Source organism: Hemitrygon akajei, chromosome 8, assembly GCF_048418815.1.
Source record: "Hemitrygon akajei chromosome 8, sHemAka1.3, whole genome shotgun sequence".
Lineage (NCBI taxonomy): Eukaryota > Metazoa > Chordata > Chondrichthyes > Myliobatiformes > Dasyatidae > Hemitrygon > Hemitrygon akajei.
In genome coordinates, this window is record NC_133131.1 from 4,673,971 (window position 1) to 4,701,886 (window position 27,916).

Genomic DNA, 27,916 nt, shown 5'->3' on the forward strand with positions numbered 1-27,916 from the left:
GTCAGTCCATTATAGGAAGGCTGTGAAAACTACAGAAAACGTATAAGAGAGGCGGTACAGAGGCAGAGCAGTTAGTGTAACACTATTGTAGGTTTTCGCAAATAAAATGAATTGAGGCATTTTGTGTTTAATGAAACCTCAACGCCTTTTATTGAACTGCAAAGCCTACATACAAAAGCATGCTAAAACTCTTTGCATAAAAAACTTCATCAGGTCAGACCAGCCTCTTAAAGTGAAACCACAACTCATGTCGGTTGTTGTGAATTATGTACATTTCTTCCAATTATGTTACCCTACACAGTACCCCCCGCCAGAACTCACTAAAACTGGCATTGTGGGCCTTTCTGAAGCTCAGACAAGCCACCCAGCTTGGGTCCTGTGTTCTGTGGGTGGCTCGTCCAAGGTTGACACACTTACAGCCACGTCGTGACGCCAGGGGCATGGCAGAATACACCAAATCTTGGTGGGCCGGTTTAAGACAATCTACTGAAATACATTCAGGTATATCCTCTTATCCATGATAAAAGTCTTTTCACCCCTTTCCAAAACACAGATCGGGCCTTTATAAGGGGGCCTAAGGGGATGTTGGAGTGCATCATGGTGGATGAAAACAAACAAGGCTGAATATAGGTCAACAGGAACCATAAGATGCTGTACACCATGTTGGGAGGTAGGAATAGGTGAAAAGGAACTGAATTTACTGAGGGTGGGGGGAAGCTGTTGAGAGGCTGACTGGGCGGTCATGGCATCAGGAATAAAATATGTACATTTCTCCCAATTACGTTACCCTACACTATTACAACACCGGTTCAGTCCTGCTGCTAGTCTGGAAGGAGGTTGTATATTCTCCCCTTGACTCTGTGGGTTTCCTCTGGGTGCTCGTGTTTCCTCCACTGTCCCAAGATGTACAGGTGTGTAGGTTAATTGGTCACAGGGGTGTAACTGGGCCAGAAGGGCTTGTTACAGTGCTGTAGCTCTAAAATAGAGAATTACTAGGAAGCTGCCAGGATTATGTAATTATAAACTGCAAAAGATTGGACAAACGTGAATTGTTCTCCCTAGAGTGTCAGAGCTGGGGAGATCTGACAGAGGTTTTTAACATTACAAGAGGATAAGAGTCAGAATGTTTTCCCAGGGCAAAATGTCAATCACCAGAGAACGTGCTTTTAAGGTTGGAGGGGTAGAAGTTTAACGGTGGTCTGAGGGGCAAGATTTTTTTTAATGGAATGGGTTACCAGGGTCAGTAGTGGAAACAGGCAATTTCAGGGAGTTTTAGAGGCTTTTAGGCAGACCCATGAATGTGTTTCTAAATAAAATTTCCCTTCTAGAAAGTGCTATAGAGCTACTAAAACAAAACCTTCACACCATCCTAAAAGGTTCTTCTCCCAAGCAGTTAATCTGATCAACAATTATAGTTAGCCTCTCTCCACCCACCTCTATCTATTATCCCCGTCACTGAACTGCACTGTAAACACATTTTTTTATACTGCTGTTTACATTGTAAATGCATGCTGGTACATAGGTATTTATGCACATTTCATTCCATATCCATACTTCTAATGTTATAGAACACTACACAATGTTATGCTGAACCAAATAAATTAGTAATCAACTGGTTAACCAAACTAATCCCTTCTGTCTACACGTTGTCCGTATCCTTCCATTTTCCTCACATTCTTGTGTCAATTTAGTTTGCCAAATCCCCCAGGAGATTGCAAAAGTGCCAGAACATTTAGTCAGTTCAAAAGAACATCATTAAAAGGGAAATTACAGGCTACAGACTGCAGTGATCGTGGTTCAGAAAAGTATGTATATGGAGCATCTACCAGTTTTATGAGCTGTCTACAAAACATTGCCATTGGTCGCCGTCACCAACTTGGTTGGTATCAGATATTTCAACTCTTCAAAAAAAGGTACTGTCTGCCTACTCTATCTCTGCCTCTCATAATTTTATAAACCTCTATCAGATCTCCCCTCGGCCTTCGCCACTCCAAAGAAAACAACCCAAGTTTGTCCAGCCTCGCGTTATAGCACATAGCCTCTATTCCAGGCAGCATCCTGATAAACCTCAAATATCCTTCATATAATGGGTCATTTATATACCTCACAAACAGCAGAGGTCCCAATACAGATCCCTGTGGAACTCTACTGATCATTGTCCTCCAGCTAGAATAGGTTCTTTTAACTACTACCCTGTCATCTGAGGGCAAGCCAGTTCTGAACCCAAATGGCCAATTCACTGCAGACCCCATGCATCTACATCTTGTGGATGAGACTCCCATGAAGGGCATACAGAAGATTAACAGTTAATTATTTTTATATCATTCTTCATCATTGTTGAATGTTATGTTTTATTGCATATCACACAAACACACCACATCAAATTCTTAATACATGTAAATGCATATGGCAAATAAATTTGATCTTAGTCCTTAGAATGAAGGGAATGAGGGGACATTTAGTATAAATTAGCATCAAGACCAGTATAACATTGTGGGACAAATGGCCTGTCTTTTGTGTTATTACAGAGCTCAGTATGAGGTTGTGGGAAGTTCCTGTGTTACTCCCACTTGGTTAATGTCACAGTGCTGCCACTCTCAAGCTCATTTCATCCACATCATGAGGAACCAATTGGTCTCCGGATCCTCTTTCGGTTTCTGGGAAGTGAGACTGGGGCGCAGACTGTCCCCTGAACACCATCGACACTCCACTGGATGCCCCCTCCCCGTGCTCCTGGAGACCATCTCCCCTCCCTAGTTGTCCCTCTGTCAGTTTCCTGCTGCAGCCAAGAGCCCGTCTGCTACATGTCTGGACTCTGCCCTCACTCAGTGGTGGTCAGAACCGTAATTAGCTTTCTGCCTCTTGGTTCTGCATGGTTATAGTTTCGTTCTGAGTGAACCACTTCCAGCTGCAACAGTGTGTGATCAGGCAACTAGAAGGGTGAAAGTCCTATTTGCCCATCAGGACACAGCTTGTCTAAGTTTAAGACTCCCCTCCCCACCTCCCGCCACCTTTGAGAGCCCACTTCACCTGCAAGGATACGAACAGGAATGATGCACTGTTCCGAAAAAGGCCCCTCTGTACTGTTCTGGGGTTTTAGCTCCTTACTAACCTCCAACTCTCCCCATCCCTGTCACCTTTCATCCAGCTGACTCCTGAACCTTTGGACACTGTCCCACCAAAAGCGACATTCCTGCGTGCCAATTGGGTGTACTCCTGGTTGTCATTATGGTCACATGTACTGAGATACAGCAAGAAGATGCTATCCACACATATCATTCCATACATTAGATAGCAAAACAAAAACAGAATGCAGAATAAAGTGTTACAGAGGAAGTGCGGTGCACAATAAGGACATAACAAGGCAGACTGTGAGGTCAAGAATCGACCTTATCGTACTAAAGAACCGTTCAATAGTTGCATAACAGCGGCATAGAAGCTGTCCTTGAGCCTGATGGTACAAACGGGTAAGTGTAGACAGAGGCAGAGGAGGAGAGGCTAGTTTCCAACGGACTTAGTCCTCTTGTTTTGTCCCTCCCACAGCGAAATCACATCCACAACATCCACCCTGTCAAAACCGTACACTGTCCTGTGAAACCCCCCCCCCCCCCCACCACTTCACCTCAGCCTCCAGTACAGGAAAGGAGACCCAGCCTTTGTCATAATCTTGCGAAGACAACTCAGCACATCACAGAAACCAGCCTCCCCTCCATGGACTCTGTCTGTACTGCTCGCTGCCTCAGACCCAACGCAATCTGTCTCATTATGACCTTGCACCTTATTGTCTGCCTACACTGCACTTTCTCTGTAACTGTCATACTCTACTCTGCATTCTGTTATTGTTTTACCTTGTTAAACCTCAATGCACTGTGCAACGATCACATCCTTATGGACAGTATCCAGGACAAGGACACTGAACCTCCGAATATGTAACAACAATAAGCCATTTTACCTATTATGAGACAGCACCACCAGGGTGGAGAGGAAGAGGAAGCACCCACATTCCCACCCTGACCACCTGCCCGTTTACATCAGGTGACTCTTGAGCAGGGGAGAAACCAGGTCCCTGAGCTTCCTGCCTTTGACCCCTTACTCTTCCCTTGCCCTCCCTCCTGAAGACATCACTGTTCAGGCCTCCACCCAGAGGCCAACATACAGAGATGTTTGAGAATGGAGAAGTGGGCACAAGTACAACAACTGGTGGTTCAGACCACATCTCCACAGCACGATGGGACAAAACATCCTCCTACCACCCTTCCCCCCCCACCCCCCAACCACCTCACAGTCATAACTGAATTTCTAAATACTGTATCCGTGGATATGCCAGGCTGCCCCAAGTTTGGATGGTTCCATGCAAACAGAAGGCATGAGGGCCGGTCAGCCGGCATGCCCAGAGGTCTCATCATCAACTAGTCTGGAGGCCGATACTAAAGATCAAGCTGGTGGACAATTGGAAATCTGGAAACCCGATGTCCAAAGCCTGAGGAACTGTCCTGGAGTTGGAGGACAGTTCATGTGTGTGCATGGGTCGGAGGGAGGAAAGGGACTTGTTTTGCTGTTGTTGTTTTGTTGCTTGTTGTGTCCTACCAAGCATTGTGGGTATGCTATACTGATGCCAGAACGTGTGGAAAACATATGCAAGTTGCCCCAGCACATCCTTAGGGAGTGCTGGTTGTTAAACAAATGCTGCATTTCACTGTATGTTCCCAAATATGTGCGATAAATAAATCTGAATCTGAGCAGCAGTGTTGGATATCTGAAGTGAAAACTGAAATAGTCAACAGGTCAGTCAGCATCTGTGGAGAGCAAAATAGAGTGACCATTTCAAGTGGATGAATTCTCATCAGAACATGGAGAAGTTAGAGATAGAGAGGGAGGTTTGAAGTTGCAAAGGGAAGTTTGAAGTTAGAGATAGAGAGGGAATTGAAGTTGCAGATGGAAGCAGGAAGGTCTGTGACTGGAAGAGAGGTGGAATGATTGAATGAGAGGAGGGTGGAGAAGATATTAAGGGACAATAGTGAAATTAGAAGTTACCATAAGGAGGACAAACTTTAAATTATGGAATATGGGATACAGGCCCAGAGCCATCAAATGTTCCTGTTTCCCGTGTTCTTTCAGTGGCATGAGGGTTAGTGACCAGGAGCTCAGGGAGTGATGGTGCCTAGAAAGAGAACCAGAGACAATGGTAGAGAAGGTCGTGCTGTTCAGATCAGGGATGAACTGGAGAGGATGGTAGAAAGGTTGTGCTGTCAGTTCAGAGATGACTTGTGAAGACGTTCTCCTAACTGTTGCCTGATGCTGGGATATGTCACCGTATGCCTTCAGACCCAGAGACGGGGAAGACTGCGTTGCTGAAGGCTCTGCTGAATTTAAGTAACAATCGGAATGACACCGTCCCCATTCTACTGGAAATCGCAGAGAAGACGGACAACCTGGAGGAACTCATCAATGCTGCCTACATGGACAGTTACTATAAGGGTATGGAGAGACAGCGGGGACACAGGAGATATAGGGGAGGTGGGATGGGGGAGAGCTGAGTAGAATGGGATGGTGTAGGGTGGGAGGGAAGTGGGGTGCAATGGGATTTTGGGAAGTGAATTGGGATGCTGCTGTGGGATGTGATGGAGTGGAAGTGGGGTTGATGGGCTGAGGTTGGTGGAGATGGTAGGGAAATATAGTGTGGGGTAATGGGGAGATTGGGGATAATACGGGAGGGACAGGGTGGGTAATGGAGAGGGTTAGGGTGGAGAGGAGATATGGTGTGGAGTAATGGGGGAGGGTTGTGGTGGAGGGGAAGTTTGAGGTGGTGAGAGCGGATAGGGTGGGGTAATGTTGGAGGGTTGGGGGTAATGGGAGAGAGTTGGATTAGTGAGGAGGCATAGGTTGGGATAATGTCATGGTTAGAGCATTGCCTGATAGGTAGGAGACATCGTATGTGAATAAAAGGATCTTTTTCTGATCAGCTGCCAGTGACTAAGTGGTGTTCCACAGGGGTCGGTGTTGGGACTGCTTCTTTTTATGCTGTATATCAATGATTTAGATGATGACTTTGTTACCAAGTTTGCAGATGATATTAAAATTGTTGGAGGAGCAGATAACGTTGAGGAAACAGGAAGGTTGCAGAAGGACTTAGACAGATTAGGAGATGGGCAAGAGACTGGCAAATGAAAAACAATGTTGGAAAATGCATGGTTATACACTTTGGCAGTAGAAATAAATGTGCAGACTATTTTCTAAATGAGGAGAAAATCTAAACATCAGAAATGCAAATGGATTTGGGAGTCCTTGTGCAGAACACCCTGTAGGTTAACTTGCAGGTTGAGTCGGTGGTGAGGAAGGCAAATGCAATGTTAGCATTCATTTCAAGAGGTCTAGAATATAAGAGCAAGGATGTGATGCTGAGGCTTTATAAGACACTGGTGAGGCCTCACCTTGAGTATTGTGAGCAGTTTTGGGCTCCTCATCTAAGAAAAGATGTGCTGGCATTGGAGAGAGTTTAGAGTAGGTTCACAAGGATGATTCCAGGAATGAAATGGTTATCATTCAAGGAAAGTTTGATGGCTCTGGGCCTGTACTCGCTGGAATTTAGAAGGATGAGGAGGGATGTCATTGAAACCTTTCAAATGTTGAGATGCCTAGACAGAGTAGATGTGGAAAGGATGTTTCCCATGGTGGGAGAGTCTAGGTCAAGAGGGCACAGCCTCAGAATAGAAGGGTGTCCATTTAAAAAACAGATGCGGAGAAATTTCTTTAGCCAAAGGGTGGTGAACTTGTGGAACTTGCTGCCAGGTTGTTGGGTGTATTTAAGGCTGAGATTGATAGGTTCTTGATTGGACATGGCATCAAAGGCTACGGGGAGGAGAATGAGAGTGGGGCTGTGGAGGGGAGAAGAATCAGCCATGATTGAATGGCAGATGAGACTCAATGGGCCAAATGGCCTAATTCTGCTCCTGTGTCTTATGGTTTAATGGGGAAGGGTTCAGGTAGTGAGGAGTGATAGGTGGGGTAACGGGGAAGAATTCGGGTGGTGAGAACAGATAGGGTGGAGGAGGAGAGGTGGAATGGGGTGTGGATGGTGGGGTGGGCTGTGGTAGAGTTACTGAGCTGCGGTGGGGGTGAGTGGGTCAGAATAGGGAGGTGACTACTCTGTGTTCAAGGGATGTTTCTCTGGGTCATGAGAGTGGGGATATCATTTTACAGACTAGCCAGAGGAGGGGAGTTGTGTGCCCTCACCGCAACCCCCATCACTCCTGGCTGTCCATCTTGCTGTCACCCAGCTTGGCCGTGGACTGACCCTGTCTCAACTCTGCACCAGGTCAGACAGCCCTACACATTGCCATCGAGCGGCGCTGCCTACATTTCGTGGCACTCCTGATCCGGAATGGAGCCGATGTTGACACCAAGGCCAACGGCTTGTTCTTCAAGGCCAAGGAGGGCCAGACCGGATTCTACTTTGGTATGGAGAGCCACCATGCACTGGGTGGGGAACTGTGGGAGGGGGAGAAGGAAAAGTGGAGACAGAGAGGGAGCAGGCAAACATGGATGGGGAAGAGATGGGATTGGGAGGGGTGAGTGGAGAACACACACACATACACACACACACACACACACACACACACACACACACACACACACACACACACACACACACACACACACACACACACACACACACACACACACACACACACAATCAAGGACATTCTCCCTCCTCCTATCAGGTAGATGATAGAAAACTCTTGATTGCTACCTGTTTATTTGCTACCTGCAATGCACTTGCTCTGTAATTTGTTTTATTTGTCACATGTACAGTGAATCTGTCATTTTGGGTCAACAACCAACACCGCTGAGGATGTGCTGGGGGCAGCCCACAAGTGTCACCACACTTCCTGTGCCAACATTGCATGCCCACAACTGACTAACCCTAAACCGTACACCTTTGGAATGTGGGAGGAAATCAGAGCATCCAGAGGAAACCTATATGGTCGTGGGGAGAACATGCAAACTCCTTAAAGACAGCAGCAGGAATTTAATCCCAATTGCCAGCACTGTAAAGCATTGTGCTAGCCGCTACACGAATTTTTGAGCACAGGCTGAACAGACTCTTGTGCTTCGATGAAGAGTATACGAGTGGAGGAGTGTTTTGAGATTAGTCATTCCTCTATGGGGTGAGGAGGGGTAGGATTCCAAAACAAAGAGTATGAAAACTGAGACACAAGCACCTGGAGGAGCTTAGTGGGTCAGGCAGCGTCCGTGGAGGGAAATGGACAGTCAACATTTAAGGTGGAGACCATTCATCAACCAGTTTGAGTGAGAATCAGCCCTAAATAGATGGTCAAACAGAACAGAGAATGGTACAGCACAGCATAGACCCTGTGACCCACAATGTTAGGCCCACATTTTAACCTACATCACTATCAATCTAACCCTCGCCTCCTACACAACTCATAACCCTCCATGTGTGCCTAAGAGTCTTTTAAATAAGAACATAAGACATAGGAGCAGAATTAAGCCATTTGGTCCATTGAGTCTGTTCTACCATTCCATCATGACTGATTTATTCTCCCTCTCAACCTCATTCTTCTGCCTTTTCCCCGTAACCTTTGGCACCCTGACTAATCAAGAACCTATCAACCTCTATTTTAAATATACAGTGTCTTGGCTTCCACAGGCACCTGTGGCAATGAAATGTCCCTGTTGTATCAATCTTTACCAATACCTCTGTCAGTGTATCCAGACACCTTGCACTCTATCTATAATTCCTATCACGGTATCTCCCCTAAATTTCCCTCTGCTTACTTTAACCAGATGCCCTCTGGAATTGCCTATTGCCACTCTGGGGAAAAATGGCCATCTCCTCTACCTGTACTTCTTATCATCTTGTACACCTCCATCAAGTCGCCTCTCACCCTCCATCGCTCCAAAGAAAAAGCAGTAGCTCAGTTAATCCTGTGCTGGTAAATGGTCTTTAATCCAAAAATCATTATACAAATAGATGGGTCTGTGAGTCAAGGATCACAGAACCAGGGCAGTAATTGTGTGACGCAGTAATGTAGCAGTGAGCATACCATTATTACAGTGTCATACTCCTGGCTTCAATACCATACACTGTCCGTACATTCTCCCCATGACAGCATGGGTTTCCTCTGGGTGCTCTGCTTTCACCTTCCAAAGACATATGGGCTAGGGTTAGTGAGTTCTTGGTGCCTGAAGTATGGTAACACTTGCGGGCTGCCCCCAGCCAACCCTCAGACTGCTGGTCATTGACACCAACAACAGATTTTGATGTACATGTCTTTATCTTTTTGCCTTTATGAGGGTCTGTGGCCTCTGAGAAGCATCTTTTTGTTGCAGTTTAACAGGTGCCAGAGTATATAGCGTGAGCTTAGCACACATCATTAGCCAGAGTATATAGCGTGAGCTTTGCACACAACATCATTACTCAGAGTCTTGTGATCTGTGGTGAGCCTTCTGCCTGAATGCAGTCTTTTTTTCACTAAGTTATTTGGGTTACATGCTCTGTGGGAACATACACAGTTTCCCACCGAGATTGTCCACGCTGTGCTGCCTCCGGCTGGTGTATCATTCTCTGCTGGGGCGATGTTTGGGGTAGATCTTGTATTCAGAGGGGCCATTGAGGGGAAATTGGAAGTTTCTCCCAAGTGGAGGTTGGGCACTGAGCTTCCAACTGGGTGAGACTGTAGCTGCTAACCCGTGATCTGAAGTGATGATGTTCTTCAAAACTTCAAAGGTTGAGTTTATTGTCATGTGCACACGTCCATGTGTATACAGGAGCAATGAAAATCCTTTCTTGCAGCAGTGTCACAGGCACGTAGCCCTGGAGCCACAACACTCAGAAGAAAAGAATAAATTGTGCAAAATTAAAGAAGAACAAACACAATAAGAACAAGAAGTCCACTGTATTGCAAAGTGATTCAAATGTTGCTACACTGAGGTAGTGATTAAGGTTGTGTTTCTTGGGTCCTCCCTTCCCTGCTGCTTCTGGGGTCTCACAGCCAATCCTAGACATAAGTATGAAAGGTCAAACTTGAAGACAGAGTACAGGGTTCATGGCAGGATTCTCAGCAGAGTGGAGGTACAGAGGGCTGCACATCTATAGATCCCTCAAAGTTTCTGCACAAGCTGACAAGGTGGTTGAGAAGGCTTTTGGTGTGTCAGCCTTCATTAGTAGGGGGATTGAGTGCAAGGACTGCAAGGTAATGTTGCAGCACTATAAAGCAACAATCAGACCACTCTTGGAATATTGCGTACAGTTCTAGTCATTTCATTATAGGAAGGATGTGGAAGCTTTGGAGAGGGTGCAGAGGTTGACCAGGATGCTGCCTGGATTAGAGAGCATGTCTTATGAGGACAGGTGGAGCAAGCTCTTTGGAGCAAAGAGGGATGAAAGGTGACTTGATAGAGGTGTACAAGATGATAAGAGGCATAGACAGAGTGGACAGGCCAGTGAGTTTTTCTAGAGCAGAAATGACTAATACTAGAGGGCATAATTTTAAGGTGACTGGAGGAAAGTATAGGGGAATATCAAAGCTAGGTAATTTTTTTTATACAGAGTGGTAGGTGCATGTAACGCGCTGTCAGGGTTGGTGGTAGAGGCAGATACATTAGCAACATTTAAGAAACTCTTGGGTAGATACATAGATGATAGAAAAATAAATGGCTATGTAAAAAAAGAGTGAGATTGATCTCATCCTGACAGAAGTTTAGGAAGTTTTGAAATATAGATTAAAAATATCAAATACCAGAGGGCACGGCTTTAAAGTGAGAGACAGAAGATTTCAGGAAGAAATTCAAGGTAAGTTTTATTTACGCAGAGGTAGTAATTACTTGGAACGGTGCACGGGGAGTGGTTCAAAGTAAATTGATTATCAAAATACTTAGGTCACCATTTACAACCCTCAGATTTGTTTTTTTTGTGGGCATATATAGTAAATTCAAGAAACACAATAAAAGACCGCACTCATCAGGATGGACAACCAGTGTGCAAAAGACAGCAACCTGTGCAAATACAAAAGAGAAAAGAAAATAAGCAATAAAAATTGATAATGTGAGATGAGAAATCCTTAAAAGTGAGGCTATAGGTTGTGGGAACAGTTCAGCAATGGGGTGAGTGAAGTTATCCCCTTTGGTTCAAGGGCCTGATGTTTGAGGAGAAATAACAGCTTCTGAACTTGGCGGTTCCTGTATCTTCTTCCTGATGGCAGCAGCAAGAAGAGAGCATGTCCTGGTTGGTGGGTGTCCTTGATGATGGATGCTGCTTTCCTGCGACAACACTCTGTAGAGATGTGCTCAGTGATGGAGAGGGCTTTACCCATGATGGACTGGGCTGTATCCACTACTTTTTGTAGGATTTTCTGTTCAAGGGCATTGGGGTTTCGATACCAGGCTTTGATACCACCAGTCAATATACTCTCCACCACACATCTATAGAAGTTTGTCAAAGTTCTAGATGACTTGCCGAATCTTCACAAACTTCTCAGAAAGCAGAGGTGCAGCTGTGCTTTCTTCATAATTTCACTTATGTACTGGCCCAGGACAGAACCTCTGAAGTGATAAAACTGAGGATTTTATAGTTGCTGACCCTCTCCACTTCTGATCCCCCGATGAGGACTGGCTCACAGACCTCCAGTTTCCTCCACTTGAAGCCAATAATCCAGCTCCTTGGTCTTGCTGACATTGAGTGGGAGTTTGTTGTTGAGGCGCCACTCAGCCAGATTATCAGTCTCCCTCCAATATGCTGATTCGTCACCACCTTTGATTTGGCCTATGACAGTGGTGTCAGCAGCAAATTTTGGCTATTCAGCCCAGCGAGTCTGCTCTACCATTTGATTATATCTGATTTGCTATCCCTCTAAATCCCATTCGTCTGCCTTCTCTCGATGACATTTAAATGTACCCAAAGACTTGGCCTCCACAGCTAGGACAATGAATTCCGCAGTGATCTGTTGCAATTATTTCCACAGATTCACTACGCTCTGGCTGAAGAAATTCCTCATCTCGGTTCTAAAGAGGTGCCCCTGTACTCTGAGGCTGTGCCCTTTGGTCCAGACTCCCCCCATTATGGGAAATGCCCTCTCCACATCCACTCTATCAAGGACTTTCAGTATTCAGTGAGATGTTCACCCCCGCCCCATTCTTCTAAACTCCAGTGAGTACAGGCCCAGAGACATCAAACACTCGTCATAAGATAACCCATTCAGTTGTTACCGTGTACATTCAGTTGTGATTAGTTGATATTGTCACATATACAGTACTGTGTACAAGTCTTAGCACGCACGCACGCACGCACACACACACATATATACACAGTAGTTAAAGCGCCTAAGACTTGAACACAGTACTGTATTTGTCAATGTGGAGCAGAGAGTGCGTCTGTAAATCTGGCAGGAGCAAAGGATGTTGGGAATCGTGAGGACTGAGCGCCGTGGGAGGGGTGTGGGACAGGTGGCAGAGGAGTGTCAGGGGTGGTGATGTGGGTGCAAGCACACCCAGTCCTGCGACACCAGGCAAGGTCATTTGATTCCAAACAATTGAGGTACTGAATGTCTCTCTGGTGCTTTCTGCTCCCTGCCCTCTCCCTTTTCCCAAACATGATTCCCGTCTCCCTGCCCCCTTCCCACCCTCAGTCCACAATAGGGGCCCATATTAGAATCAGGTTTGACATCACTCACAGATGTCATGAAATTTGCCTTTTTTTTGCATCAACAGTACAATGCAATACATAAAATTACACACACTGTGCATGTCTAAGACTTTTTCGCTGTACTATATGCGAGCATGAAGTAGTAGGAGGGTAAAGTTAGAGAGGGAACATGTGAGGCAACTTACGGAGTGGGAGCGACCACCCGGTCCCGCCAAGACCAAACGCATGCGCACTCGAAAGCCCGCGTTAAAAAGGACCCGCGTGCTCAGGCGGCTTAATCGATTCACCGCGCGATCGATTGGGCGCATGCGCACTTGTCACACTCTCGCAATCGATCCAATGTGGTTCGGGTATCGTGGTTGGGGCAGACGTTGTGGGCCGAAGAGCCTGCCCCTCTGCGCTGCTGTTCATAGGGACGCATCTAAGTGAAAGAGAAAATATAAGTGCAACAAATCTTAACGCAGAGTTACACACACACACACACACAAAATGCTGGAGGAACTGGGCAGGTCAGGCAGCAGCTCTGGAGAGAATAAACAGTCGATGATTTGGGTGGATGCTGATGTGGATCTGACCAGGGGTCTCTCTAACAGGGGAACTGCCCCTCTCGCTGGCTGCCTGCACCAACCAGCTGGAGGTGGTCAACCACCTTCTGGAAAACCCTTACCGCAAGGCCGACATCGGCGCCGTAGACTCCTGGGGCAACAACGTGCTGCACGCTCTGGTGTCCATCTCTGACAATAGCCGGGAGAACACCAAGTTCGTCACCGAGATGTACGACCACCTCCTCAGGATGGGCGTGAAGCTCAGACCTCAGCTCAGCCTGGAAAGTATGACGAATAAGAAGGGGCTGACACCCCTCAAGCTGGCCGCCAAGACCGGGAAGATTGAGGTGGGTGCTGGGGTTTGGGGTGAGGGGGCAGGTCCCAGTGGGTTCCGCACACGACCCAGTTCCTCATGGTCGAACATCCTATCATCTTGGTGGTGTTTTCACAGGGAGCTTAGAAAGAAAGGGTGATATTTGGAAGGAAAATTTGGGGGAAGACACAGAGGGGGAAGTGCAACAGGGGTCAGGGATACAGGGTGAGTTTGATCGAGGATAGGGGGAAAGTATGACATGACAGAGAGAGGGGGTTGTGACAGGCGGGAGGAAAAGGAGCAAAGGAGGATAGTGAGAGAGTGAGAATGCAGGGGCTGTGTGACAGAATAGAGCGCGAACGAGAGTGTGACAGGTCAGAGAGATGGTGAGGAGGACAGATAGGTAGAGAGGACGGTTAACAGACGAAGAACAAGAGTGTGACAGAGAACTGCATTAGTACCACCCCTCCCATAGTGTGACCCTCCCTCTGTACCACCCCTCCCTCAGTACCACCCCTCCTACAGTGTGACCCTCCCTCAGTACTACCCCTTCAGTGTGACCCTCCCTCAGTACCACCCCTCCTACAGTGTGACCTTCCCTCAATACCGCCCCTCCCAGTGTGACCCTCCTTCAGTACCACTCATCCCACGGTGTGACCCTCCCTCAGTACTACCTCTTCCCCCCCCCCCCCCACAGTGCGATGCTCCATCAGCCCCATGTCAGATAGAGCCAGTGCCAGTCTCTGTCGGGGGTTTAACTGACAAACTCGCCCCACTCTCCTATCACTCCCGTTATGCTTTCTCACTGTAAATCCCTTTGGATGGTGTCTCTCCTCAGATCCTCAAGCACATCATTGGGAGAGAGATGCGGGAGGAGCAATACCGACACCTGTCCAGGAAGTTCCAGGAGTGGGCGTACGGACCAGTACACTCCTCGCTGTACGACCTTTCCTCCCTCGACACACACGAGAACAACTCGGTGCTGGAGATCATTGTGTATGGCAGTGAAACGCCGGTAAATGATGTGTCCTTTCCCGGCCGTGCTCAGACCAGGAATCGGGAGAGTTGGTGGAGGGTCGGGTTTGGACGTTCCCTCTTTCCTCTGCACTGTGGGATTGTTAGTGGGTCTGGGAAAGGGGCTAGGAGGGGAAACTCCCACTATACCGTCCCATCACGCACTCCCAGAACCAGATATAGAGCGAAACTCCCTCTACACCACCCATAACATACACCTGGGCTCAGACACAGAGTGAAGCCTCATACACATGGTCCCATTGTGTGTGTGTGTGTGTGTGTGTGTGTGTGTGTGTGTGTGTGTGTGTGTGTGTGTGTGTGTGTGTGTGTGTGTGTGTGTGTGTGTGTGTGTGTGTCCTTGTATTCAGTAACAGTGGGACTGGAGCTCCCCCTGCTGTGACCACATGGTATTTCAGTCTGCCGATGTTCCCAGCTCTGCTAACGCTCTGCTCCCTCCGCCAGAACCGACATGAGATGCTGCTCCTTGAGCCCCTGAACCACCTGCTTCAGGAAAAGTGGAACAGCTTTGCCAGGTTCATCTTTTACTTCAAGTTCATCCTGTATATGGCCTATATGGTCATCTTCACTGCAACAGCCTACAACAGGATCGAGGACAGGAAGGTGCGACAAATTTCCCTGATCGTACGCCAGGCTGGGTGTTAGGTGTGATTCATTACCCCTTGATCCCAGATGCAGGGATCACTGTGGAGTCCAGACACTGCATGAGGGTGACACTGTGGGGAGGGGAGAGACATCATATGGTAGGGGACAATGCTGAGTGAGGATCCCTCAGTGGGAGAGATGGTACTGAGGGAGGGTCACACTGTGGGAGGGGTGGTATTGAGGGAGGGTCACACTGTGGGAGGGGTGGTACTGAGGGAGAGTCACACTGTGGGAGGGGGCGGTACTGAGGGAGGGTCACACTGTGGGAGGGGTGGTATTGAGGGAGGGTCACACTGTGGGAAGGGTGGTACTGAAATGAGGGAGGGTCACACTGGGAGGGGTGGTACTGAGGGAGAGTCACTGGGAGGGGTGGTACTGAGGGAGGGTCACACTGTGGGAGGGAGTAATGGAGCATTGCATCATCTGTGTGTTTGGGGTTGCCACTTCACACAGACCCTCTGCAGATAAACTTTGTCCTACTTTGTTCCAGCTAATGCCTCCCTTTGAGCTTGAGCACAACGTCCATGGATACCTGCGTCTGAGTGGACAGTGTGTGATGATGCTTGGAGCCCTCTACCTCTTCTACCAGGGGGTGAGAACTTGCACTACCCAGTCCCAGGGTGGAGCAGGGGTGGTCCCAGGCTATTCAGCCCCTCTCTTTCCTGTTGGCCCAGGACAGGAAGAGGACATTCTGCCCTTTACTTCCAATATCTGAGGCTGATGTGAGTCATATCCAACTACTTGAACTGTTTCTACGGACAGGAAAGGCAGGTTACTGGCAAGTTAAAGCTAGTCACTCCCAGCAGATGGGGCTCGTCAACTGTGGGTGACAACAATTTCCAGTGCCTTGGGGCTGCAGCCACTTGTGGGGAGGATTTGGGAGTAAACCCTAAGGAAATCTCTGGGAGCTGGAGTCTCTAAGACAGTCCTCTGTTGAGACTAACACAGATCAGCAACTCCTGTGACACCGCTGGTGCCAAACTGCATTGGTCTCTGCTGTTTCTTTCAATTCATCAACTGCTTGTAGAGGGAGGAGCCTTCTGCATGGGTAACAGCTTGCTCCCTATACTGTACTATCCTTGCATGCATATCGACTTTGATGTGGGCAGCTGGGGTGGCATGGTGGTGTGGTTACCACGATGCGTCACAGCACTACGACCCGGGTTCAATTCCTGCCGCTGCCTCTAAGGAGTTTGTACATTCTCCCTGTGTGGGTTTCCTCCCACAGTCCAAGGATGCAGCAGGTAGTAGGTTAATTGGTCATTGTAAATTTTCCTGTGATTAGGCTGGGGTTAAATCGGGGAATTGCTGGGTGGTGAGTCTCTACAGGCTGGAAGGGCCTTTTCAATGCTCCATCTCAATAAATAAATAAATATACAAACAAAGAAAGAAACATCCATGGTCGACCCTAACCGATGTAGGGCCACCACTGTCTGTGTTGGAGTGGCTGAACCACTGGATGAGCAGGTGAATATCACGTGAAATCTGTTAACAGCGGCAGCAGTACAGTGATAATAGAAACAAATGGTGAATTGTAAACTCTGTAGAAATAATAGTTAAATACGTAGTGCAAAAATAGGAATAAAAAAGTAGTAAGGTAGTGTTCATGGGTTCGCTGCCCATTCAGAAATCAGATGGCAGAGGGGGAAAAGCTGTTCCTGGATCGCTGAGTGTGTGCCTTCACATCCCTTCCTGATGGTGGCAATGAGAACAGGGCATGACCTGGGTGATGGGGCTCCTTATCGATCCACATCGCCTTTTTGAGGCATTGCTCCTTGAAGGTGTTCCGGATACTCACTTACAATGTGATTTATCTCCTGTGGCACCCAGCAGTCCCGGAATAACTCCTTGGTACCCATGGGCACTGTGCCTTCGCTCGTCAGGGTTATCCTGACATGGACATACCCCTGGAACATCACCAGGCAGAACACTCCGCTGCCCATTTCCAAAACCCCTGGATAAGTATCTTTACCAATCTCAGGAGCAGGAGTTTACTAAGACATGATCCAAGTTGTGTTAGGTTTGAGAGATGGCCAATATTGGGTTATCAGGACTGATGGAGTGTCCTTTGCTCCCTCCTCAGATTTGTGAGGTGTTTCTACGGAGGAGAAGGACTCCCAAGTCAATATCTATCGATGGCTACTGTGATATTCTCTTGTAAGTCCCTAAATGGTGCATTGTTCAGTTGGCTCTCGTTGTGCACTCCAGGTCGGCCAGCAGCCATTCCATCCAAACCGCCTCTACTCTGTCCAATAAACTGGCCTCTCGTTCCACCTCCCCCTCTCCCTCTCCTCCCCCCACATTCCCCCTCCTCTCCTCCCTCCAACTGCCTCTCTCCCTCCTCCCACTCTCTTCCCTCTCCCCCCTTCTCATTTCACCTTCTCTCTCCTTTCCCCCCTCCACCCTTCTCCTCCTCCTCTCCCTCATTCCCCCCCCCCCTCTGGTCCCTCTATTTATGCCACCTTCCCTACACCTCACATGGACATGTGAAAGGGAAAACAACCTGGCAAGGCAGGGACTGGATGAGAACCCGCTCTGGCAGGTCTACCGCCAGCCTCCTGGGACCTGGGCATTCAAATTCCTGCTGTTAGCTTTCCTCTGCCTTCCACTGTGGAAATTCACAACTTCTGGCTGGTGCCTCAGCTCTGAACTCTGCATCACACCCGAGCTCTGAGCCTTGCCAAGGGAACTGCAGATCGACAGCGTGTCTCTGTCTGAAAGCACTGTGTTAACTGGGTCTTTGTTTCCTGAATTCCACCTAAAATGCGTGGCCATGCTGAGTTCTGGACATTTCATTAGAGGAAGGATGTGGAAAGTTCAGAGGTTTACCAGGATGCTGCCTGGACTAGAGAGCATACCTTATGAGGAGAAGTTGAGGGAGCTGAGCCTTTTCTCTTTGGAGAAAAAGAGGATGAAAGGTGACTTGATAGAGGTGTACAATGAAACGAGAGACATAGATCGAGTGGACAGCCAGAAACTTTCTCCCAGGGTGGAAATGGCTAACTCCAGCTGACATTCAAAGTGAGTTGAGGGAAGTTTAGAAGTGAGGTTGGAGGTAGTTTTTTTCACACAGAGGAGTAAGTTCCTGAAATCCATTGCCAGGGGTGGTGACAGAGGCAGATTTATCAGGGGCATTTAAGAGACCCTTAAATAGGCATGCAGAAGATAGTAAACTGGACGGCTATGAGGGAGGGAGGGTTAGATTGATCTTAGAGTAAGTTGAAAGATTGGCACAATATTGTGGGCTGAGGAGCCTCTGTAGTGTTGTACTGATATAGATCCTTATCTGGAAAAAGCAGCAGGCTAGCCAGCCTCTGGAGGGAGAAGCTGGTGTTCACACAGACTCATATGGCGTGGAGCCAGGCCATTCATGCAGCCCCCCCCCCCCCCATATCCATACTGACCTTCTTGCTGTTCTTGACCTGCAGCCCCCTAGTTCTGGCCCATTCAGGTGCTCATTCAGACTCCTCTTGGGTTCCGACACAAGGCTCTTCAGGCTGAAATGTTCCCTCTCTACAGATGCTGCCCGACCTGCTGAACGTCTTCAGTCTTGTAACATGAACAAAGTCACCAGAGAGACACTGAAGCTACTGGATACAAAAAAGTGTTTTATTCAACAAAAACGAGCAGCAGGCTTCATATTGAGACACTCTTGCAGGAAGAGGCCTGTTCGACCCAACATAACATGACATTTTATATGCTAAAGATCAAAGGTAACAGCAGGACAATCCTATAGTTAACAATGTACCTACAATGCTTCCTTTGAACTACGTGTAGTTTTCACACACCTCCTTCTTCACACCCACACTCCAGCCACCCACAATGAATGTTAATCAGCATCGTCTGGTTTGCAATCAACCCCAGTCTGCAGCTCCAGGAAAACCATTGTTCAGGGCTGCATTTTAAACTCAATCTACAATCCATGTTCATGTCTGAAGACTGGTTGCTGGTGAAGTTAATATTTGCGATATACCCTAACTGAAGAACATGCCCTAATTTTCTGTTTGTCAATGTCAGTGCTCTGCTTTTGTAAAATCTCCTGCTTGCCTGTTCCTTGCAGCCTCATCCAGTCTGTGCTTCTGCTGGCTGCGGGTGCGCTGTACACATTTGGCCGGGAGGAGTATGTGGGCTCCCTGGTGATTTCCCTGGCGATCGGCTGGATCAATACACTGTACTACACTCGAGGCTTCCAGCAAATGGGCATCTACAGTGTGATGATGCAAAAGGTAAAGTGGACTGACTGAACAACACCCAGATCCAGCATGTGAAGGGGCGCAGTGGAGTGAGAGAGAGAGAGGTGGGAGGAAGAGAGAGGAGCAGATGTGAGGGAAAGAGAGGAGAGCAATAGAGATCAGAAGTATGGGGGGGGGAGCAGAGACTGGATTTAGTTACAGAGGGATAGAGAGAGACAGAGGAAGAACAGGAAAGGATAGAGAAGAGTGGCAGAGATCAGAAAAAAGGAGAGTGAGAGCTTTAATTAGAAAGAGGGATGAAGAGAGAGAGAGAGAAGGCAGATAAGGGACATGGAGGGAAAGAGACAAAACAAGTGGGAAGAAAGGAGAGAAAAGAGTGCAGAGAAATAGAGGGAAAGGGAGCATCTATGGTTTGGGCTGAAGCCCTTCATCAGGACTGGAAAGGAAGAAGGAAGAAGCCCGAGTAAGAACGTCATGGGGAGGGGAAAGAGTGCAAGCTGGGAGGCAATAGGTGAGGTGAAAGGTGGGTTGGTGGGCAGAGGGTGGTATAGAGAGAAGCTGGGAGGCAATAGGTGATGTGGAAGGTGGGTTGGTGGGCAGAGGGTGGTATAGAGAGAAGCTGGGAGGCAATTGGTGATGTGGAAGGTGGGTTGGTGGGCAGAGGGTGGTATAGAGAGAAGCTGGGATGTGACTGGAGGAAAAGGGAAAGGGCTGAAGAAGAAGGAATCTGACGGAAGGGGACTGGACCATTGGAGAAAGGGAAAAGAAGGGGAAGCAGAGGGAGTGTGCAGAAGAGGAGTAAGAGGGGAACCAGAACAGGGAATGGAAAACGGGAGGGGAGGGAAGAAATTACTGGAGGTTAGAGAAATCAATGTTCATGCCATCATGTTGACGGCTATGGGAGGTATTTCTCCAACCTGAGTGTGGCCCCATCGTGGCAGTAGAGAAGACCAGGGACCAACATGTCAGAATGGAAATGGGTAAAATTGAATTTAAGTGGGTGGCCTCCAAGAAATCTGGCCTGTAATGGTAGACAAAATCAATCCCCTCCAGCAGACACCTCACACCATGTATGTGTTCCCCACAGATCTTCCTGACGGATCTGATGAGCTTCCTTCTTGTCTATGTCGTGTTTCTCTTTGGATTTGGAGCAGGTGAGCTTAACTGTATGTCTGTCAGGGACAAAAGAAAACATGAGACTCACTGACACATGAGTGGATGCGACTTCGCACTGTAGACGTGCATGTCTCTGTCTGTACTTCTCCCATTTACCAGCATTGTGTCTGCAAGAACATGTTAGTGACTTTAAACTTTAAATCAACACCTGTGCCACATCAGAGCCAAATTCAGATTCCTTAATTGATCACAAGATCAGGACTTTATTCCTTGGAATGTAGAAGACTGAGAGGAGATTTGATAGAGGCATACAAAATTATGAGGGGTATAGAAAGATTAAATGCAAGCAGACTTTTTCCACTGAGGTTGGGTGGGACTACAGCCTGTACCTGGGTTAAGGGTGAAAGGTGAAAAGCTTAAGGGGAACATGAGGGGAAATTTCCTCACTCAAAGAGTGGTGAAGGTGTGGAATGAGCTGCCAGCACAAGTGGTGAATGCAATTTTGGTTTCAAGCGTTTATGAGAAGTTTGGGTAGGTACATGGATGGGAGGGATATGGAGGGCTATGGTCCGGGTGCAGGTCGATGGGACTAGACAGTTCAAATGGTTCAGAATGGAATAGATGGGCTGAAGGACCTTTTTTCTGTGCTGCATTTTTCTATGACTCTACGTGTACATTAAATATACAGAAAAATCAGTTGACCCCAGGCCTCCGACTCCCAGTCCTTGCCTCTAGACTCACACACTTGCAAACATCAGGCTGCCCCCAGGTCTTTAATCTTTGGGCTTCAACATACAAACTTCACAGGACTTTGACCTCTGGGCCTTGAGCTGTGTACTCGCTGATGGAACCAATAAATCAGAATCAGGTTTAATATCATGGGCATATGTAATGAAATTTGTTGTTATATGGCAGTAGTGCATAATAATAAAAACTGTAAATGACAGTAAGTACAGTATATATACATATATTATACATTATACACATTATATTAAAAATGTTAAATTGAATAAATAGTGCAAAGAGAAAAAAAAGTAGTAAGTGGGTTCAATATCCATTCAAAAATCAGATGGCAGAGGGGAAGGAGCTATCCTGAATCATTGAGTGTGTCTCTTCAAGCTTCTGTACCTCCTGATGGTAGCAATGAGAAGAGGGCATGTACTGGGTGGTGGGGGTCCTTAATGATGGATGCTGCCTTTTTGAGGCATCGCTCCTTGAGGATGTTCTGGATGCCGGGGAGGCTGGTGCCCATGATGGAGCTGACTGAGTCCACAACTTCCTACAGCTTATTTTGATCCTGTGCAGTGACACCCATACAGCAGATGGTGATGTAACCCGTCAGAGTGCTCTCCACATTTGTAAGAGGCACAGTAGTTGTGAATGTGTAGTGGAGAGTGTACTGACTGGCTGCATCACGGCCTGGTATGGAAACACCAATGCCTTTGAATGGAAAATCCTACAATAAAACCATGTAATAGAACAAAATTAGGTCATTTGGCTCATTTTATCATGACTGATCCATTCTTTTCTCTCGGGTCCAGTCTCCATAAGACATAGGAGCAGAAGTAAGGCATTCAGCCCGTTAAATTCACTCTGCCGTTTCATCATGGCTGATCCACATCCCATTCAACCCCATACACCTGCCCTCTCACCATATCCCTTGATGCCCCGACTAATCAGGAATCTATCAGCTTCCGCTTTGAATATACCCATGGACTTGGCTTCCACCACAGTCTGTGGCAGAGCATTCCACAGATTTACCACTCTAGCTAAAAAATGTCCTTCTTACCTCTGTTCTAAAAGGTTGCCCCCCTCGATTTTGAGGCTGTGCCCTCTAGTTCTGGATCCCCCCCCCCCCCCACCTGAGGAAACATCTCTTATCTAGTCCTTTCAACATTACCTACCTCAGCACTACTTACCCCTCCGCCTAACTTTGTTTCATCCACAGACTTTGCCACAAAGCCATCAATTCCACTATCTAAATCATTGACAGATGACTGAAAAGTAGTGGTCTCCTGCCTTCCCCCTGTATCCCTTTGTGCCCTGACCAATCAAAAATCTATCAACTTCTGCCTTAAATTTTCATGAAGACTTGGCCTCCACAGCTGCTTATGGCAGCCAATTCCGCAGATTCACCACTCTCAGACTAAAGAAATCCCTCCACGTGTCCCATCTTAAAGGACGCCCCTCTATTTTGACACTGTGTCCTCTGGTTTTAGATACTCCCACCATAGGAAGCAGCGTCTCCACATCTACTCTATCAAGGCCTTTTGCCATTCGGTAGGTTTCCATGAAGTCACCTCTCATTCTATTGAATTCCATTGAATGCAGACCCAGAACCATCAAATGCTCTTCATATGACAAGTCGTTTAATCCTGGAATCACTTTCGTGAACTTGCTTTGAACCCTCTCCAGTTTCAGCACAGCCTTTATAAAATGAGGCTTTTTCCCAGGGCTGAAATGGCTAACACGAAAGGGCACAGTTTTAAGGTGCTTGGAAGTAGGTTTTCTATGTTTCTATAAGGGGCCCAAAAGTTCTCACAATACTCCAAGTGAGACCTCATCAGTGCTTTATAAAATCTCAACATGACATCCTTGCTTTTATATTCTAGTCCTCTTGAAATGAATGCTAAAATCATATTTGCCTCCCTCACCACAGATTTAACCTTTAGGGAGTCCTGCACAAGGATTCCCAAGTCCTTTCATGCCTCAGTTGTTTGTATTTCCTTTCCATTTGGAAAATAGTCAAACCTTTCATTTCTTCTATCAAAGTGCATGACCATGCACTTCCCAACACTGTAGTTGACCTACCATTTCTTTGCCCATTCTCCTAATCTAAGTCCTCTAGCCTCTCTACTTCCACAAAACTACCTGCCCCTCCACCTACCTTCATATTGTCTGCGAACTCTGCAACAAAGCCATCAATTTCATCATCCAAATCATTGACATATGATATAACGTAAAAAGAATCGATCCCAACACGGACCCCTGTGGAACACCACTGGTCACCAGCACCCAGTCAGTTTATTCCCACTCTTTGCCATGGTGTCTGTAGACATGGGAGAGGAAGAGAGCAGGCCATCTAAGTTCGAGCTGGACTGGAGATCAGCCGAATTCAACAAGTGAGCCCAGCTCGTTCAACAAGGGTCAGGAATCAAGGACTTCAGAAATAGTAAGCCGTCTAACTGGGCCACTGCTTTATCCATGCTAGAATCTTTCCTGTAATACCATGGGCTTGTAGCTTATTAAGCAGCCTCATGTGTGGCACCTTGTCAAAGGCCTTCTGAAAATCCAAGTACACCTCGTCAACCAATTGTCTATCCTGCTTGTTATTTCTTCAAAGAGTTGCAACAGATTTGTCAGGCAAGATTTTCTCTTAAGCAAACCACACTGACTACCGCCTATTTTATCATGTGCCTCCAAGTACCCTGAGATCTCACCCTTAACAGTTGACTCTAACATCTTCCCAACCACTGAGGTCAGTCTAACTGTCCTATAGTTTCCTTTCTTCTGCCTCTCTCGCTTCTTGAAGAGTGGAGTGACATTTGCAATTTTCCAGTCTTACAGAACCATTCCAGAACTTCCACCATACTGCTAGTGCCTTCCACAGTGAAGACTGATGCAAAATACTTATTCGGAGTGTTTGCCGTTTCCTTGTTTCCCCATTTTTTACCTCTCCAGTACCATTTTCCAGCAATCCAATTTCCACTCTTGCTTCTCTTTTATACTTTATGTATCTGAAGAAACTTTTGGTATCCTCTTTAATATTACGGGCTAGCTTACTTTCACATTCCATCTTTACCTTCTTAATGACTTTTTAGTTGCCTTCTGTTAGTATTTAAAAGCTTCCCAATCCTCTAACTTCCCACTAATTTTTGCTCTATTATATGCCCTCTCTTTGGCTTTTATGTTGGCTTTGACTTTTCTTGTTAGCCGTGGTTGTGTATTCTTGCCTTTAGAACATTTCTTCCTCTTTCGGATCTATCTATCCTGTGCCTTCCAAATTGATTCCAGAAATTCCAGCCATTGCTGCTCTGCCATCATCCCTGCCAGTGTTCTTTTCCAATCCATTCTGGCCAAGTCCTCTCTCATGCCTCTGTAATATCCTTTACTCCACTGTAATAGGTAGTGGATTTGGCCCAGCACATAATGGGTAAAGCCCTTCCAGCCAATGAATACATCTAAATGTAATGCTGGCCTAGGAAAGCAGAGATCAACAGAGTTTCCCGCCACCCAGGTCATGCTCTCTTCTTGATGCTGCAATCAGGTAGAAGATACAAGACTTTCATCACCAGGTTCAAGAACAGTTACTATCCCTCAACCATCAGGCTCTTGAATAAAAGAGGATAACTACACTCACTTGCCCCATCATTGAAATGTTCCCTCAACTAATGATCTCACTTGAACTCTTTATCTCATAGTCTTGTTACTTACTGCTACTTACTTATATTTACATTGGTACAGTTTGTGCCTTCTGTACTCTGATTGATCTTTCATTGATCCTGTTATAGTTACTGTTCTATAGATTTGCTGAGTATGTCCACAGGAAAATGAATCTCGGGGTTCTAGGTGGTGACATGCAGTATATGTACTTTGATGATAAATTTACTTTGTACTTTGTACTTCAACTGTTACTTAACAAGTTCAGCATTCCAGAAAGGGAAGGCAAGCAAGAAGAGAACATAATGATTAGTGTAACGCTATTACAGCACCAGCAGCTCAGGTTCATTTCTCATTGCTGTCTGCAAGGAGTTTGTACGTTTTCCCCATGACCATGTGGGTTTCCTCTGGGTGTTCCAAAGACGTTAATGGCTTAGTTGGTCATAAGCACAAGAGATTCCGCAGATGCTGGAGATCAGAGCAACACACACAAAATGCTGGAGAAACTCAACAGGCCAGACAGCATCTATGGAAGGCAATCAAAAGTTGTTAAATGGTCTCATGGGTGGAGCTGCCTCATTGGGCTGGAAGGGCCTGTTACTGTGCTGTATCTCTAAAGTATATATACATTTTAATTTAAGAGTGTAAGGGGATGGGAGGTTATGTACCGGGGGGTGGTGTGGAGGAGATGGAGTCAGTCCATAGGAGCAGAATTAGGCCATTCAGCCCATCAGGACTGCTCTACCATTCTCTCATGGCTGGTTTATATCCCTCTCAACCCAATTCTGCTACCTTCTCTCCATAGGTATTGACAGTGTGCTAATCAAGAAACTCTCAACCTCTGCTATAAATACCGTACATCCCATGACCTGGTCTCCACGGCCGTCTGTATGCAAAATCATCTCCCTTCTCCACTCAATCATGATGCAGGGATTTGCCTCAGACTATTGACAGTTTTCCCCACCACCCACCGAGTTCTTCCAGTAGATTGTTTCTTGCTCTATGTTCCAGCATCTGCAGTCTCCTGTGGATCTCTAAATTGTTGAGAGGAGTCAGTATTTTTATTCTTCTATTTAATTTTAGAGATACAGAGTGGAACAGACCCTTTCGGCCCAACGAGCCGCTCCACCCAGCTCCCCACCTATTTAACCTTAGCCTAATCACAGGACAATTTACAATGACCAATTAACCTACTAACCAGCTCATCTTTGGACTGTGGGAGGAAAACAGAACGCCTGGAGGAAACCCACACGCATACGGGAAGAACACACAAAAATTCTCACAGAGGTCGTCGGAACTGAACCCCGAACTCTGATGCCCCAAGCTGTAATAGCATCGGGCTTACTGTGGCAGCCAAGCCTCAGAGGGTTTGGAGAAACCTGATAGGCTCGGATTGTTTTCACTGGAGCAGTGGATGCTGCAGGGTGACTTTATGAAGGTTTATGAAACTCAGAGGGATGTAGATAAGGTTGGATGGTCACAGTCTTACCATGGGGCAGCACATTAGCGTTGTGGTTAACGTAATGCTTTACAGCACCAACAACCCGCATTCAATCCCGCCACTGTAAGGGCTTTCGTATGGTTGCCTCAGGCATGCTTTCATAACCCACCTCCTTCCTGCTACAGCTTTAGTGGTGTTGATCGAGGACGGTGTGTACAACAACACCAAGCCCGGCTGCCGAAAGGACACCACCTACAAGAACTTTGAGACGACTTCCTTGGAGCTGTTCCGATTCACCATCGGGATGGGGGACCTGGAATTCACAGAGAACTACAAGTTCAAGAAGGTGTTCATCTTCCTGTTGTTATCATACATCATCCTTACCTACATCCTCCTGCTCAACATGCTCATCGCCCGGATGAGCAAAACTGTGGAAATGATTTCCAAGGACAGTAAAAGTATCTGGAAACTTCAGGTAAATGTTCTTCAGGATCTCCAACAGGGTGAAGGGGACAGAGGGTTATACACTGTCGGGGCAGGGACAGAGTCGCCTTCCTCTACATTGTCCAATTATACACTCTCAGGGCAGGGACAGAGTCACCCTCCTCTGCGTTGTCTCATACACTCTCAGGGTAAGGACAGACGTGTCTTTCTCTATGTTGTCCCATCACGTACTCTCAGGGTAAGGACAGACGTGTCTTTCTCTATGTTGTCCCATCACGTACTCTCAGGGTAAGGACAGACGTGTCTTTCTCTATGTTGTCCCATCACGTACTCTCAGGGTAAGGACAGACGTGACTTTCTCTATGTTGTCCCATCACGTACTCTCAGGGTAAGGACAGATGTGTCTTTCTCTATGTTGTCCCATCACGTACTCTCAGGGTAAGGACAGACGTGTCTTTCTCTATGTTGTCCCATCACGTACTCTCAGGATAAGGACAACACTTCAGACCTTCAGCCCAGTTTGTCCGTGTCAACCAAGTTGGCTAATTGAGTTTGTTTAGCCCAGCCAGGCCATTCTCTCTTCTTGTTGCTGCCGTCAGGAAGGAGCTACAGGAGCCTCACGACCCTCACCACCAGCTCAGGAACAGTTATTTCTCTTCAACCATCAGGTTTCTTAACTAGAATGGATAACTTCCACTCACTTTAACTCTGAACTGATTCCACAACCGATAGACTCACTTTAAATTTCATTTTACTTTGAAGGACTCTATAAATCATGTTATCATTATTATTTATTATGGTTGTTTTTGTTTTTTCTTTTTGTATTTGCACAGTTTGTTGTCCTCTGCAAATTAGTTTGTTTTTAATTTTTATTTTAATTTTATTTAGAGATACAGAACAGGCCCTTCTGGTCCTTCGAGCCGCGTCGCCCAGCAGTCCGCTGATTTAACCCTGGCCTAATCACAGGACAGTTCTCAATGACCAATTAACCTACTCACACATACATCTTTGGAAAATGAGAGGAAACTGGAGCACCACAGAAAACCCACACACACACACACACACACACACACACACACACACACACACACACACACACACACACACACACACACACACACACACACACACACACACACACAC

At 46.8% G+C, this 27,916-nt stretch overlaps 1 protein-coding gene across 5 annotated transcripts in view; it reads left to right on the forward strand.

The window, feature by feature from the left end:
* Nucleotides 1-27,916, forward strand: part of LOC140731576 (transient receptor potential cation channel subfamily V member 1-like) — a 65,766-nt gene that overhangs the window by 32,718 nt on the left and 5,132 nt on the right. For 4 of the 5 annotated variants that reach the window (XM_073053104.1, XM_073053105.1, XM_073053103.1 and 1 more), the window contains exons 4-13: nucleotides 5,326-5,478; nucleotides 7,316-7,456; nucleotides 13,258-13,556; nucleotides 14,361-14,537; nucleotides 14,999-15,157; nucleotides 15,690-15,791; nucleotides 17,283-17,356; nucleotides 19,260-19,425; nucleotides 20,480-20,546; nucleotides 26,515-26,804. In XM_073053104.1, coding sequence (XP_072909205.1) covers nucleotides 5,326-5,478; nucleotides 7,316-7,456; nucleotides 13,258-13,556; nucleotides 14,361-14,537; nucleotides 14,999-15,157; nucleotides 15,690-15,791; nucleotides 17,283-17,356; nucleotides 19,260-19,425; nucleotides 20,480-20,546; nucleotides 26,515-26,804 — 1,628 coding nt within the window. The remainder of the gene's footprint in view (nucleotides 1-5,325; nucleotides 5,479-7,315; nucleotides 7,457-13,257; nucleotides 13,557-14,360; nucleotides 14,538-14,998; nucleotides 15,158-15,689; nucleotides 15,792-17,282; nucleotides 17,357-19,259; nucleotides 19,426-20,479; nucleotides 20,547-26,514; nucleotides 26,805-27,916) is intronic. The other variant, XM_073053106.1, reaches the window with a different exon arrangement.